General features: G+C 46.6%; 1 protein-coding gene across 10 annotated transcripts in view; it reads right to left on the bottom strand.

The window, feature by feature from the left end:
- LOC136715666 (calcium/calmodulin-dependent protein kinase type II subunit gamma) overlaps nt 1–21615 on the bottom strand; it is a 97905-nt gene that overhangs the window by 37546 nt on the left and 38744 nt on the right. For all 10 annotated transcript variants that reach the window (XM_066693009.1, XM_066693007.1, XM_066693011.1 and 7 more), the window contains exons 3-6: nt 16059–16118; nt 10791–10845; nt 10051–10116; nt 2239–2311 (exon numbers count right to left, since the gene is read on the bottom strand). In XM_066693009.1, coding sequence (XP_066549106.1) covers nt 2239–2311; nt 10051–10116; nt 10791–10845; nt 16059–16118 — 254 coding nt within the window. The remainder of the gene's footprint in view (nt 1–2238; nt 2312–10050; nt 10117–10790; nt 10846–16058; nt 16119–21615) is intronic.

The following is a 21615-nucleotide window of genomic DNA, read 5'->3' as shown; positions in this document are numbered from 1 at the left end:
GGGGACACAAGTGTTGGAAGCAGTCTTGAAGTGGGGTACACGTACATTAATATGTTCTTCCAAATCTCAGAGTTCAGGTTAGTTGCACATATAGGACTCAGTGAAAGGGTTTCTACACACGCATACTCGCAAGCATACACAAGGGGCAAGAGTTCATACTCTCCCCATACGCAATCTGCTGCACAAACAGAAAGTGGCCAAGGCGGGGGAAGGGGGCAGGAAGTGGGTTAAAAAGCAAGTCCTGTATCACAAATGCGTCTCTGTGTGCAGCAGAATTTGCTCTGTATCGTCTATGTACAAGAGCCTGCAACTCAACAGGTCAGATCTCAATGTGGGCCCTACTCTGCTACTCATAAAATGTTTCCGGGGTCATTTATTTTTTTAAAATACATAAAATTGTGATTTTTCATGCTTGCAAAAAAAATGACAAGAGTCCCTCCAGCTTCTCGGATACAGATCTCTGCAACCCTGACCTCAACATCCTCTACCACTCATCTGCTGTGTCAGAAAATTCACACCGGTGCCGAGAAGAAAGAAGTCGCGAGCCTTGCTGCTAAGAACCAATTAGAAGCTGTCTGTAGAACGGCTCGAGATCAGTTCAGTTGACACAGTCTTTGTTCTCCGTCCCTGGTCCTGGAGAGCAGGTTTGGTAGGAAAGTAAAACCATTTCATAAGGTGTGCAAACATTTAGTTGCCTTCATTTCAGAGTGCAACAAATTTCAGAATGCCCTTCACTCTTCAAGGACCAGAGATCCTTTCACTGAACAACTGATTTGCTGTTCAAACACCAGCTTCAGAAACTGGTGAAACTGGCGATTGGGGTGACCTCTACAACTAACTGGAGGTTAGATTTTAGTAATGTAGGTAATGCCCTGCTAGTATTCACTCACTAGCTCAAGCCCAGACTAGATAAGTATTTTGTTTTCCTTATTAAACACAAGGGGGCACTGAAAAGGCACTGAAAATAAACTAAAACCAATTCCATTACGGAGTTGTGACTCTACTGAACTTTTCTACCGATGTACTGGGGATGGATGTTTTATTTCCAACTGACTGTACAGCTCTCTAGGAACACTGTCCTTCAATCATTTATGGATATTGTTCGGACTGTTACTGTAGATTAGATGTGGAAATTAAAATAGGTGGACTATTAGAAATGTAAGGTAAGAGTTTGCAAGAAAACCTGAAATGAAACTGCTGTCCAATAGCGATTTAACACCCCCTACCCCTAGACAGACATGCCCAGGCAGGAACCCACAGACACAGGCCACACATGCGGAGGGAGGGACCGAGAGAGACCCCCACTGGGAGGGAGGGAGCTGGAAGAAGCAGCAAAGAAAGTGGTCCATTGCTGTGGATGTGATAAGTGTGTCTGTGTGTCATGTGTGTTTGCCAGGGCAGGGGGTGACCTTGGGGGCCATTTTTTGAGGAGTGCGCTGCCCTCTCTCCCGTCCCTCCGTGGCGTGTGTGGAGCGATGTCACCGCCGTGATGAATTAAAGGTGACATAATGAGTCCCCTGCAGTTCCCGGGCCTGGTGCATTCTGTGCTGTCATGCGTCGCCTTGGCAACCGCCTGCCATATCTCCCCATCAGCTCACATGCCAGAGTGATGGGCGGGCGGACGTGACCTCTCTCAGGTGTTAAGATCTGCAGGGCTCGTGCACTCAGAGCTACTGATGCAGCAGATGAGCATTAGAATATATTCATAGGGATGTCGTTCAGTTAAAAGTAAAAACAAACAAAAACAAAACAGGGAAGATCCATCATCTAGATTATATCAGGAGCCTGCAGCTCATTACACCTGATCCTGTTATTTTTTTGGTTCCCTGCCTGTGGTGAGAGCCGAGGGTGCTGGAGGGAGAATATTGATAGGGGATTAGGGCTGGAGACCATGATCGTGGGGAATTACAGATGAAACGCAGGGAGGGAAGAGACGCTTCTGTAGCACCAACGACCAGACATTGCATGAACCGGAGGCAGACGCCTGGGCGAGCCGAACGCGAGCCTTTCAGCACTAATACGTACACGCGTTTAATTAGAGGCCCTGTCTGCCTCTCCGAACGCGAGAGCCTTACGGGAGAAGGGTTTTAGCACCAGAAAGAGGTCTTTTATTGCCTTCTATCAGAAAGCAATCAGTCCCCGGTGAAGGAGGCTGCTGGAAAAGTGACGCAGTGCGTTGCCAGGGTGACGAGTGATGCAGTCTTAATCTATTGGGTTGCCGTGGCGATGGGTACTCACCTTGAGGTCCCTGTGCACGATGTCATGCTGGTGGATATGATTGACACTTTCCAGGATCTGATGGATACACTGGCTGTGGGGAGCAAAAACATTAAAATTAAAAGGCGAGTCCTTGCCAGCACTCTTTATTAATATATAAGCAGCCACAGGAAACTGGACACAGAGCTGGACAACATTTTCAGGGCTCAGCTCAGTGTGTCTACCTGGAAATTCCCATTGTGATAAAAGTACACTAAAGTTCAGCTTTAGTACAGCACCAATATGACCTAATATCAGCATCAGACACAAGCTGCCAGTTACTGCGGCGTTTGCGCTTGGCATTTTGTCACCAGCCTATTACCACTGCCCATCTCAATGTGACGGGGCTCCTATATCTACAGTGTAAGCCTTGGCTTAGGTTTCCAGCTTAGTTATGACAGAAGAAATGTCCTAACAACGTTGCCGGCCTAACCACAATCCCCCACACATTCAAAGCATCCATCTCACTCAGGCGGCCCTGTCCTTGCCTTCAGAGCTCAGAGCACTACCAGCGCCAATACCGAAGGGTTAACCACCACTTACCATTGTAATTGTGGAGGGCAATTTGACAGCCATTGACCTTGTATTCCCACTGTGCCACCACACTGCTGCTGTGGGGCGGTAATACCGTGGTAAATGGTAAATGTCTTAGAGCTGTGTGATACCTTCCTTATTCACATTCATAATGGCAGTGCGCAGTATGGGATTATAATGGTCTATTCCAGCATTCATGTTTGCAGTTCAAACGGTGACGTATTGAGGCACTCTTGCTTTCGGCGCAACAATCAGCAGTTCACTTTAAAATTTCATGTTATAGTTAGTCGAGAGTCAACGGCCTACATCTAGCGGCCAGAAAGTGTCTGTCAGCATCCCCTTTTTAACCTCACGTAATAAAAAACATGACAGTACAAAAGCGAACTGTCTGACATTCTCCCTTTTTAAAGCATATTACTACGACTCCATTTGTAGACCCATGTCATAACTTTAAAAGGCTAATTTGACACCATTTCAAAAGGCACTACTTTCTGTTCGGAGCTCCGTGCGTGTGATGTCATTACTGAGGACTACCAGCCACTTCAAAGCACAAGGAAAGGGGACGTGAAACACTTAGGAAAACTTTCATGCCGCTGTACCATTGGCGACCTTTCAGAAGGTACTCTGCCCCTCTGATAACGCTATTGCAAAGTAGTCATAGAGTCAGCTGCACAGAGAGAGAGAGAGAGAGAAAGAAAGAAGGAGAGAGGGAGAGGGGGTTGCTGGCTCCCTATAACAGGCTTGGTTTTAGTCTCTTTAAACCGCTCGTAAACATCTCCTACGCCTCCCACAAAAAACTAATCCAATCACACAGCAGCACAGATGAAGCTGGTTGGACTACGACAGACAGACAGACAGACACATACACACAGAGAGCAAGAGAGTGAGAGTGTGTGAGAGCGTGTGTGTGAGAGAGAGAGAGAGAGAGAGAGAGAGGAAGGAGGGTACAATTCTTAAAATATTCTTCAAATGTTTTCTTATGCAGTAATCAGTAGAAAACCTTTTCTTTCTTGTCCAAATTTGGCAAAATCTGAATACTGCATTCCTTTCCAAAACACGTTCACTGGAGCCCAGAGCAACAAGCAGGTCTCTCTCTCTATCTCTCTCTCTCTCTCTCAAATTCAAAACAAGCGCTTTATTGGCATGAGATGTTTACACACAAGTATTTTGTAAAAAGCTTTACAAAAATAAAATATTGGGTTATTTACATTTTCCATATAATTTACATGATTAATGTGCTGTGTTGTTGGTTTGGAGACATGGTTGCAGTTCTCTGGCCTTGTAGCAGGCTGTGATGTACTCTGCAGCGATCACAGCGCAGTCTCTGTGCTCCCCCAGCACCACTCTGAGCCTCGCCTCTGTGCTGAGCTGGGGGACTCTGTTGGCAAATCTGGGGATTCTGTCTGTCTCTGGGGGTCCAGGTCTGCCTGTTCCTTCCAGTCTCCACCTCCAGGCTGTGGTCGCTCAGTCTGTACCTGGTCAGAGTGCGTCTCTACTTGGGGTCTGTGACCAGAGTCAGGTAGTCTGCCGAGGTGTTTCCTCTGCCCAGGGCCTTGTAGCACTCCAGCTTGTTCTGCTGTTTGGTTTGTTCAGCCCAGTGCTCGATGTAGCTGCAGTGCAGAGCCGCAGTGATGTGCTGGAGCTGGGGGGGCTGTCTCCTGCCTGGGCTGCTCAGCAGCTCTGTGCGGTCGGTGTGGCTCTGGGCACAGAGTCTCAGGGCCAGCTGGCCGAGGGTGTCTGTGTGGGGGGTGCGTTCCTGCTGCCTCAGGGCGCTGTGCTGGAGGGTCTCTGGGCTGCTGTGTTTCAGGTGCAGCTAGTATTTCAGGGCTCTCTTCTGCACTGCACAGCCCAGAGGCCGGCACCTTCACAACGTTCCTGCAGAACTCAGCATGGGCAGGATCATGCTGTCAAAGAGCTTCGTCCACACCGGCACCGAGGGGCTCAGGGAGCTGATCCTCTTCCTGATCGTGTAGTACTCCCTGTGTGCTATGACAGCGAGGGTCTTGACAGCGAGGGTGAAGTTGCCTGAGGCGATTATTAGCAGGCCCAGGTAGGTGTAGCTGGCTGTGTGCTCTATTGTGGTGCTGTTTAGGGTGAAATTGTCTTTTCTGTTTTAAATCCTGGCTTTTTTCTGGAAGATCAGGATTTTAGTTTTGTCCATGTTGACCTCCCGGGCCCAGGCTCTGCAGTAGCACTGCAGTGTGTCCAGCTGCTGCTGAGGCCCTTGCTTTGTGGGTTACAGGAGCACCAGGTCGTCTGCACACAGGAGGCACTTGACCTGGGTGTCATCCAATGTCAGTCCGGGGCAGGGGCCTTGCTGTAGCTCTCTGGCCAGCTGGTCGATGTATACGTTGAACAGGGTGGGGCTCAGACTGCAGCCCTGCCTCACCCCTCGGCCCTGAGCGAAGGCTTCAGTCCTCCTGGTATCCACCTTCACGCTGATCTTACTGCCTGTGTACATGGATTTGATCACATCGTACGCCCCCCCCCCCGATGCCGCTCTGGAGGAGCTTCAGATACAGGCAGGGGTGCCAGATTGAGTCGAATGCCTCTTTGAAGTTGACAAAGCAGGCAAATATCTTCCCTTTCTATGTGTGGTGGCTGTGCTGGCTGCTCAGGGAATGCAGGGCGTAGATGTGGTCGGCAGTGCGGTGGTTGGGTAGGAAGCCAATCTGGCTGCTGTCGAGGACTCTGTGCTCCTATATGAAGGCCAGGAGGCGGCTGTTCATGGCCGTTACAGAACAGCTTCGATCAGCAGAGGAAGGCACTGCTGAGGTCTCGCAGACTCCAGCTTTAAAGGGGCAGCTAAAGTTCATGAGCTGCGTGAAAGCGCAGGGGGACGGGGCTGTACCTGCAATTAACATTAACTTTTTGATGTCAACTCTACCAAACCTGTGCGGAGACGGAAATCGGATTTTAGCCGCATGTGTTCTGTACACAATATACACAATGGTCTAAAAGAGGCAATAGACTTAGCTTTAGCTTTCTTCGTTCTATAGGCCTATCGTATAAAATGTTTAACTGCCCAGTGTATGTTTTAGTGTAGTAGTAGTAGTAGTAGTGTAGTGCTTGTGACTGTTTTGTGTGCAAATGTGCATTTGTCTAATTTCACGCCTTAACTATGTTTTCTCGATTGTTACATAAAAGCATGGCTTATTCTAGTGCATAATGGCTGTTCTATATAGCCTACATTATAGTTCATCTAATAATGTGTTTTTCTCATCTCCAAGACTCTAGGCTATTTAGTAGTACAACAATCTGTTTAACATTCAGTGCAATCCATGACGTGATACATAAATAAAAACGTTAACGTATTTAAGAAAACAATAGGCTATTAGTTTTGTTGTTTTCGTTGATTCTATTGGTGGCATTATAATTATCACTACATTTGAAAATGACCCAGCTAATACACAATGTTGCAGCAAAGTAATAATATGTGTGTTAGCTGGGAAGCTCTTTTTAATCCCGGGATCCCTGGATTTTAAAAACAACAATCCTGAAATCCTGGGATTGAAAAAAGCACCCAGGATTGGATTCCCTAATCCTTCCTTCCCTTCCTGGTTTTTATTGTCTGATTCTAAAGGTGTGGCAGCGCTTCTCCCTGGGTAGGGAGGGTGGGGGGCAGCAGTCTGTATTGGCTGTTAGGAGCCACTGCGGTGGAACCCCGTGTTTAACTGCCCACTCCTGCTCTCCAGCAGCTTCAGGTCAGCGTGAACCGGCTGGGAGATTTGTTGGATTTTAAAGGGCCAGTGGGTTGGTGACGACAGCCTGGCTGCCAGGCTGTGTGTGCTGTCACTGAGAGTCATAGCCAGACTTCTCTGAGCAGTGCAGATCGCCCTTCCCATAGGTGCTGTGGAGCGGCTCTCCCAGGCCCTCACGCAGTGCTGCTAGCCCCAGGACCCCGACCCTGTCTTTCCCCTTGTGCTTCTGTGTCTCTCAGTTCCCCCCAGCTCCTCAGGCCACCTTCTTTTGCCTCACAGTCTGTGTAGTGCGTCTGTCTCCACAGCCCAGCGCCAGGAGCTCTACCACCACTAGCAGCTGAAGCCCCTCCCCGACACCCCCTGGAGTGAGCACCTGGCTCTGGGGGAGGATGCCTGCCCTGCCTGGAGGAGCCTATACAAGCCCCCGCTCCCCAAGCTCTCCACAGACCTGCGGTGGAGGCTTCTGCATGGCGTCGTCGCAACAAACTCTTTTGTGCACACACACTGGACCCCCGTGGGAGCGACGCCTGCCCCCACTGCTGGGGGAGAGAGACACTTTTTCACTGTTTCTGCCACTGCCTTACATTAGAGCCACTGTTCACCACGCTGGAGGGGCTGTTCAAGCAGCTGGGCCTCTTTTTCTCTCGTACGGTGCTTATTTTAGGAGTGCAGTACAGGCAGAGCCACAGACATGTTTGTCAATTAGCACATTTTCTAGTGGGGTAGGCTAAGCTGGCTATCCTGAGCAGTAGAAGAAGTCGGTCTGAGCGTGTGCAGCAGCAGTGTGCCTCTCCCTCTTCAGGTCTCTCGTGCGCTCCAGAGTGCGACTGGATAACAACTTCTACAGCCTGACGGGAGACCTGGACGCCTTTCTGCGGATGTGGGGGGTCGGGGGGGCCCTCTGTGCCATTGACATTGAACACTCCAACCAACTGGTTTTATTCATTTGAATCTTTTATTGGTAGCACGTGTAGTGTTTTTTATTGAGGGTTTTTAGAATGGGATGCGTTTTTATGTGTTTCTAGTTTGTTTTTAGTGTAGTTAGTTTAAAATAAAGGTCTAAAATCTAATTAAAAATCTCTCTCTCTCTCTCTCCTTCCTTCTCCTGCAGACAATTTAACAACTCAATGTTAATTCCCTTCCCTCCACAGAAAACAAAGGCCACTATGGGAAGCGTACTGTCATCTAATCCTCCCTTTCTCCTCATTCTCTGGAAAAATACAAATGAATGAGTAACCTCAGTTTGGGAAATGTATCTTGTACATCTTGTATTTTAAGGATTGCATTCCCCCCACCTGTTCTCTAGAGAAACAGGAGAGAACGGAGTAGGACGTGATAAACATCCAAATTAAGTTCGCTTTCTGCTAGGATTTCATAATGGTCCTTCCACTGAGATGGCTGTGCTCCTGCCCTACAGAGACCCTTCTTGTTCAGAATCTGTTTAGAGGCCTGCATCTCTGTAATGGCAGTTGGTGGGGAGGGGCTGAGGCTGGTGGCTGGGTGGAGAGAACTCTGGCTCTGTGAGACAGCAGGCGACCGTCTCCGTTTCTTGCTCGCACTCAAGTCTCGACAGCAACCCTGGGCGCAGCACTGGGACTCCACAAGGCTGGGAGGGAGAAGGCACAGGCGTTCTGTTTCCTCTCTCTCTCTTTTGCACACATCCACCTCCATTCATAATGATTTATTTCGCTGCCTCTACACCGACACTGGGAGCGGCCCCAGGTCCACGCTGTTCTCATGGAAACGTTTAACTGGTGAGAGGACTCCTGCCACCTTTGTGTGTGACTTGAGAAAACCAAAATACACCAGCAAACAAAAAGGAAAACGTAGTAACATACAATTCACTTATCCCCCCTATGCAGTCCACATGCATCATGCTAGGCATTCATTCTTGCCTTTATTTTGTACATCCTGTATTTGCACTGAAAATGTCCCTTTGCATCTATCTCAGGGCTCCAAAAATAACCCTACAGATTGATTTTTCTTTGCCTCTGAACAAGTCTACCAGGCACTGATGCATTTGTGCCTGCTGTGCGTTTCTGTGGTATTCAAAGTCAAGGCTGCTCATTCTAATATGACAGAACTATGCAGATCTCTAACACGGCCTTAATCATGCATTGGTGTCCGTTCAAACCGCCCAAAGGGGATCCCATCACATTAAGCAATATCGTCAAGTTCAGCTGGTGCAGTTGACAATAAACTCATCTCCAATCCACCTTAAGTCGACCATTGTCTACAGCAGCACAGATAATGTTGGGAAAACGCCTGCAGTATCTGGCATCACGCCCCCTCTGTGATACCGCGGCCCCCTCCTGTGCGTTGTTCTGGGCCGGGCTCCAGCGCGTGGAGGCGCCACCGAGACAGCGCCCCCAATCTCTGCGTCGAGGGGGCCACACTGCCGCTGCCTAATTCATGCAAATGGGGGTGACATTACTCAGCTCAGAGCCAAACAGATCCTGTGATTAAATAACACTTTCAGATGACAACACATCTGAATTCAATCTGGCTAACGCGCATCAACGCTCACACACTCACTCACACAGACCCCCAAGTCAAAGAAACGGCTTTCCAGTGACTAATTTATTTATTTGGAGGATGCTCTGATTATTGCTAAAAACAAAAACAATTTGCACATGATATATACAATTAATATCAATGGAAGAAAACATTTTATAGTAAAACTCAGTTATACAAACATGTTTTCACATTACAAAGCTACACTCAACACCTACTCCAGCTGAAAACTCCATCTGTTATTATTATTCATGCATGGCACACACAACCATTAAAATTTTCATAGCGGCTAATAATGTGAGCTTCTTGCACCGAAAAATGTGTGCGCAGTTTGCTCCCCACTTCCATACAGACACAATCTACTGGGTGACATTTGGGAAGAAGTTATTCAAGTGAAAGCCAGTGCAAATCGTTCATGTGAAGATATTCTACTGTGTAGAACGAAAAAACAACAACAATTCTCATGTTAATCCGTGTGTATCGGTTGTAGAAGTGACTCAGTAATACTGCTTGCTCTATCCGCCTCCATGTTCTGACACAGCTGGCCCCCAAAATCCTTCAAGCACTTTCAGCTTCTCCGAGACTCCTGCTGCAGTCCAGGGCCCTACGATGTCTACTCTGCCCACCGAGGCTAACCTACCTGAGCACTGAGAGCTGGAGGCTAGTTTCCAAAGGGCAGGACAGAAGTGCACACTGAACAGCTAGCATCAGAGGTCAAAGTGCAAAGGGAACTGGTAAGCCCATTAAAATCAATTCTCCATTCCAGAATGCTGAAGTAACTTCTACTTTAGGTAAACCTCCAGTCACATATTTCTCTTTGCAACACATTATTTAGCTGTCAATAAAGGACTGGATTTCAAATAGTGGGATTAACAATTAAACCTGGATTTGACTATCATCTTGAATGTTGTGTCTGTTTGTCGTGTGTGTGTGTGTGTGTGTGTGTTGGTGTGTATTATAAATCGCACACATCTCCCACAGCTCTGACCTGCACACTGCAGGCAATAATGGGGTAACCATAGCAACAGTAAATTTCAGTGCCCACCTTGCATCAGCTTCACTGTAATACTCTCTGGCGACAATGTCTTCAAACAGCTCGCCACCAGTAACACTGCGGAGACAAAACAAGCAGGCCGTGAACACAGTGACTCGACACTTTTCCGAGAAAGGGTGTCGCAGGGTGTCAGGGGACAGAAGTGAGGCCTAAAGGAGCTCCTGCGGGGAGATGGTAACATTGCGGTCTGATTCGTTTCAAGTATGACAAAGCTGCAGGCTCCTGCCGAGTACGTTAGCCCACACCAGTTGCAAGCTTATTATCCTGCACAGAATGAACTGCCCCGAACGGAAATTGAGTTAAAACAACAATTAAAATTCAATTTAACATATTGGTTCGCCAGTTAAAGAGTGCAGCTCATAAAATATGAAAATAGATAAGACAGTCCGGTTTCCCTGGGTTATGATGAGATAAAAGGCTTTGAAAGGGAGTAAATGTTATCGAATTGTTAAACACAAAGAAGGGGTGTGTGTGAAGGGGCATGGTCAGACATTTTATATTTCTTTGGCCTGAGGACAGGATGGTGGGAAGGGAGGGCCTACTTTTTTATATATATAGAAAGGCCTGGACAGGAAATTGTGTGGCCTATTGTTTACATCTGAGTGTGAGAGTCCGGCCCAGTGGTTAACTGGACTGTGGAGACCTTAGTGGCCCAGATGGTTCCCTCTGGGGGTGGAGGTGGTAGCAGAGAGCAGTGGAGTGTGGAGTGGGCCATCACAGAGGATACTCACAGGTCAAAAACGAGGTAATGAAAGCCTTCTTCGGAGATACTGTCGTGGAGTCGTACTGCAAGAGAGAAACAGGTTTGGTCAGTGTGTGCGCACAGCTCCAACCCTGAGCCTTGAGAGAAAGTGATGTAACACCTCTGTTTTGCATATCCTACGTAACCACAGTACAATAAACACTGTTGATACTTACACTAACCCCCCACTCGCAAAGTGCCCGATAATGGAAACATACATGCCAGAGGAGGTTTAAATAACAGAGCTGGAAGATTTAATATGCGGGTTTTAGTAAGAGCTGGATCTGACCACGGGCTCCCTGTCCGACCTTGCACTCAGCGACGGGAACTAAGCAGACCTAAAGCAAGTTCACTTCAGTCAAAGAGAGTGTGTTTTCAAAGTACGTCTCAGTGATCATGACAGGCTAATTAATTCATTTTTTTTATTTTTTGGTGGAGAGACACAAGGGACACTTTCTTAAATGAATGACAACAGGAAAAAGGGACATGGAGGAGAGGACAGAATTTGGGAACAGGCTCCCGTTTCTCGGTAGCTGCACCTCTAGAGGGGTGACAGACACAGAGACAGAGACAGAGAGAGAAGAGGGGGACAGAGGGAAAGAGAAAAAGAGAGAGGGAGAGAGAGAATATAGAGGTTTCATTTAAGCTCCCACAGGGCCACATGGGAGTAGCTGGTGTTGTGTTGGCAAATGCTGTATTGCAGAGGGTGCAGCTTTGCAGACATTTGCAGCGACTGTGTGGCTTGGCGTACAACTTAGCCAGGCGCTGATGTCGGCACAGTGCCTTGGCTTGCACCGTAGGGGCCTTTTTTTGCAGTACAGGGATGTGTGGTGAGTTGAGCCAGCTGACAATGCATTCCCCACGCCACACACGCCCTACAATACTTGCCATACCTCACAAATCCTTCAAGCCAATCCACACCCAGTGCCCTGCAGAGCAAGAGAAACGTCACCTCGAGAAAAAGAGGACATTTAATGAGCCACGCGCAGAGTCGAAACATGACAGGCACTGTATGTGTAAAGCGCGCAGACGATTTGGAAGAGCAGGAATTCGGCTATTTATACTGCTCCTTGTCCCCAGCCAGCACATGCTGGCGCAGTTGCTGAACAAAATCCTACAGCATTACTGCATTCCAGACACTGCTGTAGTAATTCAAGGTTGGACCACGTCTCTCCTGCTCACTACGAGGGGGGGAAGCTGGACAATCACTCAAAGCTGCAGGCCGTTTTTTTAATTAATTTGATCTTTTCAGTTTTGAGAAAAGGTAGAGCAAAATAGGGCTGGTGACATGGTTCCTCAGAGCTTTAAGGTCACAGGTCATGCCTAAAGGGCACCATGAGAGAATACAAGTACTACAGCGAGGAAATTAACACACCCAGGGAACTGCTTGAAATGGTTGGCTAAAAGTACGAACATGCAGACGCACACTTTTGGGCATCAACTAGCAGGGAAAGGAGGAGAGCAACGCTGAAACCTCCTGAGAACCAGTGCCTTGACGCCTGAGAATAGGCAGGCAGAGTGAAACCGAAGGGTGAGCAAGGGGGAACAGAGAAGGACCACATCTCGAGCTGTTGGAGGGAACAGCATAGACAGCATCAGCGATAGGATACATTGACATCCAGCTGCTTTCAGCTCGTATCAGCAGAGACAGATAAAGGTCTGATTAAAAACAACAACAAGAGCCCACTTGCAGCAGTTATTTTAAGTCCTGATTTCCGCAAGCTACTCCGCGCACGATTTTATAAATATCAGTGATGGCAGAATGATGCAGAAAACGACTTGGTGTTGCCTCCTCACTTTTGTGCTAGGTGTTTTTCCACAAATTAAAATAACAATAATGAAAATCCAAATCCATGAGAGTGCTTATTTTATTACAGCTCTGCAGCATTTTCCTTTGCTCAGGCAGTTGGCATAAAAAGAAAATCTGTCCACGCCATGGAGCTATACTGGGCATTGTTGTTCTATGCAGATAAAAGTTACGGCACCTCCACTCAACATACAATGACAAGACAGTCAGTGCTCGGGCAAAAGAGTCTGTTTGGGCACAGAAGCATGGAGAGGACTCAGCACAGGTAGAGATGCCCACAGGCAGGCAGGCGGGCAGAGAGAGCAGAGCGAGCAGTGAGTCAGTGGCAAGAAGGCCAGTCTGCCCCCAGCCATGTGCACTGCGCGCTCTCTCAGCTCTCCGTTCTCTCGATTGCTCCCTTCGTTCAGAGATTTTCTGCAGTCCAAGCAGAAAACACGACAAGCTGTCCCTCTGAGTACGAGGTGAGGTGAGGCGAGAGAGCGGGAGCCAGCCTGGGGGGACAGGGAGCAAACCAGGACACGGCAAACGAATACCAGAGGACAGAGGGGGGCAGGGTAGGGGCACGGAGGCCTTCAAGAAATAAAGACAAGGGATGGAGAGTGAAACAGAGAGAGCACGAAGCAGTGACAGGGGACTGGCGACTGGTTAAGAAAAAGAGAGAGATGGGGGAAGGTGGAAGAGTGTGTGTGTGTAGGGAGTGGCAGTAAAGCACTAGAGGAGAACCTTTTGAGGATGAGAGACAGATGTTGTTGTGGAATTAAGTGCTAGATGAAAGAAAGCAAACACACAGAATGACCCTGGAATGGAAACAAGATGAAGGTTCTCAGACAGTCCAGAGGCAAAAGGGAAAATGCAGTGCACCCTTTTGTATTAGTTGAGGCACCCTAATACGATCTTGGCCACAATTCTTCAACTCCAAACTTGCTGAAGTTGGGTTCCTTTCATCCCGAGGGCGTGTTTGAACATCTTCCCGGAGATCAAGGTTCCTGGATGCAAGGGGAAGTGGAACGGAGAGGACTGCATCTCCGGTGATGCGCCATGCAGATTTTTAATTACTTGTTTTCTCCGGTTTTCTGATGCCACCCACGCGGCACCCCCTGCCACAAGCCTGCCTCCATCACCCCCGCACCACTCACTTGCGGGGGCTATTTATAGGCAGGATCTCTCCCTTTCTGTCTCTCCATCTTTTTTCCTTTCTCTTTCTCCGTCTCTCTCTCATTCTCCATCCTTCCCTCTCTCAGTCCACCTCAAAAATCAGGCTCACCCATAGATCTTTAAGACGAGGAGGCTTCCCATTTGGTGTCCACCGGGTGATGTGACTGTCCTTACACATTTCCCCTTTGCCTGGTCTTCTCCTTCTCCTTCACAATTTAGCTTCCTCTCCTACTCTCTCTATTGAACTTGTATTTTCTTCTCGTCTTTATTTCTCTTCACCTCCATCTCTTTACCTCCAATTTCAGGACAGGAAGCTGCCACTAAACCAGCCTCCTGGTCAGATTGGGCCCAGTGCTAGAAATGCTTTAATTGTTGATGGTTTTCTCTCGTGTATAAATAATCAATGTTAAATAAAAGGCCTGAACAAGCTCAATCCACAGCCTGGGCAGGGTTCAGTCAACAGTAGCCCAGCCAGGTCTTACAGTGCGGTGTCACAGAGCAGCATTTCCCTGGGATTTGCATACAATGGTTTGGCACCACCCTTCACACGCACACAGCCATACAATGCAAATCCCCTCTGCATCAGTTAGCTGCCTTTGCGATTTGCGTATGATCATCTTCCTCCTCTAGATTTAGTAGGCAGTGCCAGCCAGGTGGTTGGCACACCAGAGACACACAAACAGACCACAAAGGGGAAACTCAAACTCACCGCGGGCGGGCTCGATAGGATGTCAGCTTGTGGTTGTGGATTTTTTGCGTTTTTATTTTGAATGGGTTTTCGTATCGAGCTGGAATTTGCAATCCCTTCCCAAATTTTACACGTCACCTAATTTCTAACAGGCTGGGAACGTATCAGTTATTATCAATTGAGCCCGTCACTTGTCCAATTAAGGCAGCGCTGGTCTTTGAGGGCTGAAGAGCATGCAAATGATCTGCAAATCACTCCGTTTAGAAAAGCACCTGCTTAACTGAGCGGGCAGGAAACGTTTTCCGGTCGGTATGAATGTTTTCATTTAAGGGTGACCCATAATGCCTTGCGGGATTGGTCCATTACCAGGATTAGAGTGCGCCAGTTGCCATCAGTCTTTGCCTTGAGATTGTTAGGGGGTTAATAGGAACAGCGGTTTATTTTATAGATGTATTTTAAAGCACTGTTACTAATTGTCTGAGCTGAGTCATATCCCGGGATCTTACTCATGGGTTTCTTTCCGATTTCTAACCACCTAATAAACCATTGTTAACCACCATTATTTATGGCTCAGTTTGCCCATTTGCTTTCATGTCCCACGTTGTTTTCGCAAAGCGTTTCACAAAAAAAAAAAGAACAGCCTCTTCTACCAAGCCCCGCACCTCGGTTAGTGAGCAGAAGACATTGCTGAAGTTCGCAGTGTCTCTCCATAGCGACGCTGCTGCGTTTTAGCGAGACTATTTGCATGTTTTTGAATCACTACAGACTACGCTCCAAAAAGCGATATTTTATACCCAAATCATACCCATACATTTGTGTATTTAAATTAGCAATATAAACTACCACGGCAACACCAGCTTTGAAATGCATTTGTGTTTTATCCTGTGTCTTGATGCCACAATGACGTTGGAACTAAGCAAGCACTGACACTAATACCTGCATTTGCATTCAATTGTTACCATAGCTATCATGGCTTTGTACACTAAAGGGCTTACAAAAAGTCTCAAAGACATAAATCTACAAATAAGGCCTCTGAATGATTGTTATTGTTATAGTGATGACACAGCAGAAATGACTCATGACTCATGGGAAGAGAAAAGCCAGAACCACTTGGGGCTATATTCATCAAACTTTTACTGTCAGGCTCAGATTAAACCTCTTTTTTCCTTACAAGGTTTTAAACAAATAAAAGCAGGTTAAATTATTGTTGATTTTTAGTATTGTGTGGTCGTTTTTTTAAGGTTTTAAGAAAAGGGTTGGTAAACCAATCATGTTGTTACAGATTTAGGAATGTAGCGTTTGCCGTGTTGCTTTCAAAATGGCCTTTTGAGAGACGCAGGACGCACCCCACCCCTACCCACACCGAGAACACAGAGAGTGACAAGTTGCGAATCCTTCTACATAAATAAACAAATAAGAAAATAATAATGATGGCAGGGTGGTAACTGTGGAAAGTTACTGGTATGTTCCCTAAACAGCTGGAGCGCACAGACACACGGGGGAGTTAAAAGCTGTAAAGTCAGTCTTCGCAGCCCACGTCGAGTTGGCTGCACAGGTCTGAGTGTTGGGGGTGGGGGTTGGGGGGAGAGCGTAGAGGCTGCACTCACCGATATTGGGGTGTTTGAGCAGACGGCAGATCCGTGCCTCTCGTTCCAGTTTCTGATGATCTGCAGGGGAAGAAAAGAAGAGCGAGAAAACGTAAGACAAGGTGACTGGCATGAGTCTTGACAATGAACCAGCAAAATAAGAACCAGCATATGAATATAGGGAACAATGTTCATCACGTAAAAGAGAAAAAGGTCCTTTTGCGAGCAGTGGATCCGTCGGTGTGTGTGTGTGAATCACTCGGGAGGAGGAGGAATGCGTAACTCTGCTTTCAAATTACTCAGCTCCTAAGCTACAGGGTTTACTAGCACCGGTGTGTGTTCGGCAAACCCAAAAGGAACGGGTAGAAGCTGCAGGTCTACATCCTAAACCTTCCTGTCACAGAACCCACGTTAGCAGGGGTTTTTAATTTTGTGTTTTTCTTTCTGTGGTCTGGAGAGGGAGATGACTACTGTAGCTCGCCCTATTAACTGTGCATGGATTCCAATCCCCCGGCCTCGGCAAACCGAAAAGCATGTTGGCGATAAAACAACCTGCTCAACCAGTACGGCGCTACTGTACTCCAGCTGCGCATTTCTCCACAGTCAGTACAGGACAGGAATCTGCCTGCGTTTGTACCTGTTCGCAGAATGAACTGCAGGGCATGACTGACGGGAGAGCGCATTTCCCTATCTCATGCAGCGTTATCTGTCACACTCAGCAACAACACACAGAAATAGAGCAACGACGCTGGACTGAAAGCAAGCTACGCTACACATAAGGAGTGCTTGATATTGTTTTCATGAAAAGATAAACAATAATTAAATGCGTTTTAGTGGAGATCTGACATATAAGTGCTTGGTAATTTCATCAAAGTGGTTATAGGTGGTTTGGGATGTACTATGCTAATATTACTAATAAGATATCATCATTTTCCATGTTATGCCTATTTTGGCTTAAAAAGCTCCCCCCCCCCCACCACACTCATTCAATGCTTTGTTGACAGCGAAATGAAAGACTTTATTTAAGCTACAGTGAAGAAAACCTAAAAATGTCACCAGCGGCATCAACATGTCAACTGCCTTTTCATACTGAGGGGTATTGCCTTCTTCCTCGCTGAAAAAGAGAAACTAAACTAAAGCAAACAAAGCAAGGGAATTGTTTTTCAAAGATCCGGTTTAATCTTTAATAAGGTGACAGGTCAATCAGTTCTCCTTTCCATAAAACTGAATGACATTGTTTATGTAAAAGAGCAGAAGTGAATCAAACCAAATCTGCAAAATGCAGTGTTATAAAGTGAAGAAACAGATAAATGTAATAAATCATATACAGAAAACAGAATATTAAATGCAAAGCAGAGCCTTGTATGAGGGATAAAGTGGGGGGAGAAACACCAAGCATTAAAGGGAACAGACAAAAAAATATATAAAAAGTACAAAAAATATTTTTTAACATGCATCTTAATCAGATTAATGAAACTCCTCTGTAACGGTGTGTTCTCCTGCACAGATCACACTGTGTGGAGAGGGGTTTCATGGTATTGCTGACTGGAGAAGCCTAAAGGGGGCTTGCAAAATTCCCAATAAGGGGCTGCTTCAATCCACTAGTACTGCAGCTGTGCAAGAGGTGGGGCTGTGCAAAATGCTGCAGAGCTGCACGCAGGGCGAAATACGGGATCACTGGTTCACCATCATTATCACAAACAAGTTAACAGAACGGAGGTGGACACATCTTACACTGCAATTTCCATGTGCCGTACATACACTTATTCTCAGGCAACCTTTTGTAGTAGCCTGGGCACGTGTAGTCGAAAAGTGCTATAATACGGCATTGATATAAACACACACACTCTCACACAGAGTGCAGTGTTAAGACCAGTCACTTCGAAGAGAACATTAAAAGGAACTGCTCCCTATGTTTCTGCGATCTTCACAAGCATGCATTGGGTTACAAAGGGAAAGGCATGAATGCGGCTTGTGTTTAGGTCTCGGGAGACAATGCAGCCGATTGTCTGCCGGTACAACGGGAACTACGGTGTGCTGTATGGTGGGATGGGACTGCTCTCGGCAAGCAGGCTGTGCACTTCAAACACGATGCGACTGATTGGCCATGACGTTCAGGGGACAGATTGAAACTACACAGACCCTCGCCATCACGCTGAGCAGAAGCCAATCAGAGTTTCCACACAGAAGCCAATGAAAGAGCAGTTTTCCATGCCAAGGCCAATCAAGGAAGTACTACAGGTAAAGGGGCAAAGGTCAGAGACTTTTTATAATTATGTGAAATGGCAAGCAAAGACAGTGTGGGTTCTGCTCCTGTTTAAAAAGCCAATACCTAGAGGCAGCTATTGTATTAGGCTTAGAGATCTGAAAGGAGATAGTTCAACAGGTAAAAAGGCTGCGGATATCGAATCATGACTGAAACCCCATTTTAGAAACCCCTTAACGAGGAAACTCAAGAAAAGGTGTTGACTAGTGTTCACTTCTGTTCTGGACACGACAGAGAAGCTATAATGAATGAAAACATCCAACCGTTGTGGGTCTTGCTTCTGAAGTGCTACACTGTTTATTTAACTTTACCGAATTCACATCCATGGCGATCAATCTGATACTGCCACAATCTCATCGAGAATACCACGTTCACTTTTGGTTGCTATAGCAGGAGGAGCAGGGTATAATCTTCCGGAGATCAGACAAGTCCTCTGTGGTGCGTAACCAAAAGAAAAGCAAATAAAGCATGGCTCCTCTCTGACATTTGAAACTACGACAGCGTTGACTGGCCTCCGTGACCAGCTGAGGCTTACTGCTGATGTGGAGTCACAGAGCAGAGACAGAAGGGAACTCAAAAAGATCCCTGTCCCCTCTCCCCTGGCTTCATTCCCTCCCCCGCCTCAGGAATGGTAAGTGGAGGGTCAGTCTGAACGTGGTCACATGTGCAGTGATTCTCCACTCTGGCGACAGTGGGCCACTGTGACTTGAGGTCACTCTAATCTTGTCAAAGGCTCAGTGTCTTTGACCCAATTCGCCTCCTTGCTCAGACCCTTGCACTCAGACCGCACTCCCTCTCCTTTCTTAAGACACAGCAGATGATGTCAGCAGATCGATCGAGAGGGTTTGCTTCTGTTACCCAACCTTTTTTTGCTCAGTGTGTGTCCACTGCTTCGTCGCATCCTCACATTTATTGATACGAAATATGTGCAGCCGTTCGAATCTCGTCACACTTATCGGGATAAAGCTGGTGTAGATATCTAAATTGTAATCAAGTGTGACAAAGTATCAACCCCCCCCTCGAAACCACCATCTCCTACTCCCTCATCGAGCCGCCTTCCATATGTAATCATTGCCGCGAAACCACTAGGGGGGCTGCTTGTCTTTTGGGATGTTAATCTAATTAGTACAGACACGAATTCGCCAGTTCGTTCGTCTCATCTTTGTTTGGGTTGTTGATGTAGTTTTTCATTCCGAAGTGTATTTCTGCCGATAAGACTTTTCGACACCGGGTCCCCTGCAAGGCACTGAACCGCCTGAGTTGTCAAACCGGATCGGTCAGGAATGTACAGCTGAACTGATTTCAATTGTTATCTCCGCAGATCTCCAGTCTTATTCCATGAGCAGAGACTACTTTGGTTATTGTTGGGGTGTTACACATGTGCTTTATGGTGAATCCAGCCTATGGCATTTATATATGAAAAAAAAAAAACTATAAATAACTGCACATGAATGACATTCATATAAACATTACAAAAAGCTTACAAATCAGAGGAAGCCTTGCAGTCTGACTCATTTGGTTGCCTGCAGCTTATTGATTGGATGAGATCATCCAGTTAATTTTTAACAGATCCCAGAGAATCAATTTAAATCAACTGTCTGGGGCAGCTGGTTCCAGACACCCGCTACCCTTTGTGTAAAGACATCCCTCCTATTTCACACTTTACAGACATTTTACGAATATTTCCAGCTTGCAGGGTTTTTGAGCTCTTACATCCCAGATTCACCAGCCTTTGAGGACAACAATAAGGCTTCGGTTACAATCTAATTCCTAAGTCATTCGAATGCATATTTACCCTCAAACGCCGGCAGGAACAAACAGGCCTACATCAAGCTGTGGACAAACAACCCGAGGCGCCGCAGTACAAGGAATATGCTTTCCCTATGTTGGACTCGTTGAAAAAGCTGCATAAAATTTGACTGGAGAGCGGGTGCGAATGGGAGCGGCAGAATTTCAAATCCATCACAAAGCCATCGATAGAGCACTTTAAGTGTGCTTAATCCCCAAAGTCCAATCAGCTCCGTGGCCAGGGAAATAAGCTTGGGGGGGGGGGGGGGAAACACTGCATCTCAACCAGCTGCAATTATGCCAATGAGGGGAGAAAAAAAAAAGGCATCTAAACCCCCACTTAGTAGTGTCGTCAGGGACAAAGTAGGAGGGAGTAGCAGAGAGCCAGGCACGGGCCTGACGTCCCCGCTCCACCAACAGCAGCTGCGTCAGACAAAACACACACAGAGGGGCTGAAGTCAATTCTGTTAAATTAGTCTCCCTGGCTTGTGCATTAATCCCATCCCAATCCAGCCAATGACTCCAATAGCGAGGAATCGCGGCTGAGGTCGGAGGTCGGAGGTCGCCGAGTGGAGCTGGGCCGCAGCGATGGCAAGACGTGCCAGATGTTCAGCTCCCGGAATCCAGATGTGCAATACAAAAACAACAACAACAGCAGCAGCAGCAGCAGCCGCCGTAGGACACTGAAGGACAGGTCTGTTTAATCCCTTAGACACTCTTTCACACATAACTTTTGGGATTGCAAGTGCCAAAGACATTGATTTCATTCTCTACAAGTATTTTATCCTTTCACAATTAGTAATTACCATATGAGAAAATGGAACAGCAAACACACGCAAATATTTCTAAAGTTATGTTTCTGTCTGTGTGTCTACTTCTTCGTAAACTGTACATGTGCAAGTATGTATGCATGTGTATATACTAAGGGCCTGCAGTTTGTTCTTATTTGAATTTAGGACATTCATTAACTGAAAATATGTTCATATCCCCTTGCAATTTCAAGAGAAGCTGATAGAGATGTCTCCCACTCTGACTCTCTGTGGCAACATGCTGTTTCTGCACCACAGGAATCTATCCATAGCCCACCCACAACAAGTTTAAAAAAGGGAAAATCTGACAAACTAACTCGTTATTGTCTTTCTTTAAAAAAAAAAAAGGAAAATAGATAACCTCATAAATTAGATGTATGTGAGTATCTGTTTGTAGGAAGCAGGGGATTGTGGGAAAAGAGCATTGTTTAAGGGTATGTACTAAGAAATAAATTAATCATGTAACATTTTAGTAGCCTTCACGGCAAATTAGGCCATCTTCAATGTTTTAAAATTAAATATGTTGTGTACTTTGAGTGGTACTGTGCAGGACTGCATGGGGGTCACAAGGGGAGTGTGTGTGTTTTGATCCATGTTAGATATATGCAATTCTCCTAGTTCTTAAAAGAAACAAAATGTAACTTTCTAGAAACTTCTAAATCAAGACTTGTTCCTACATGTTGCTTAGTAGTTACAATATTGCCAAAGACAGTAG

This window comes from Amia ocellicauda, chromosome 20, assembly GCF_036373705.1.
Source record: "Amia ocellicauda isolate fAmiCal2 chromosome 20, fAmiCal2.hap1, whole genome shotgun sequence".
Taxonomy (NCBI): Eukaryota; Metazoa; Chordata; class Actinopteri; order Amiiformes; family Amiidae; genus Amia; species Amia ocellicauda.
Note: the sequence above shows the minus strand (reverse complement) of the source record. Positions and strands in the feature narration are given on the sequence as shown.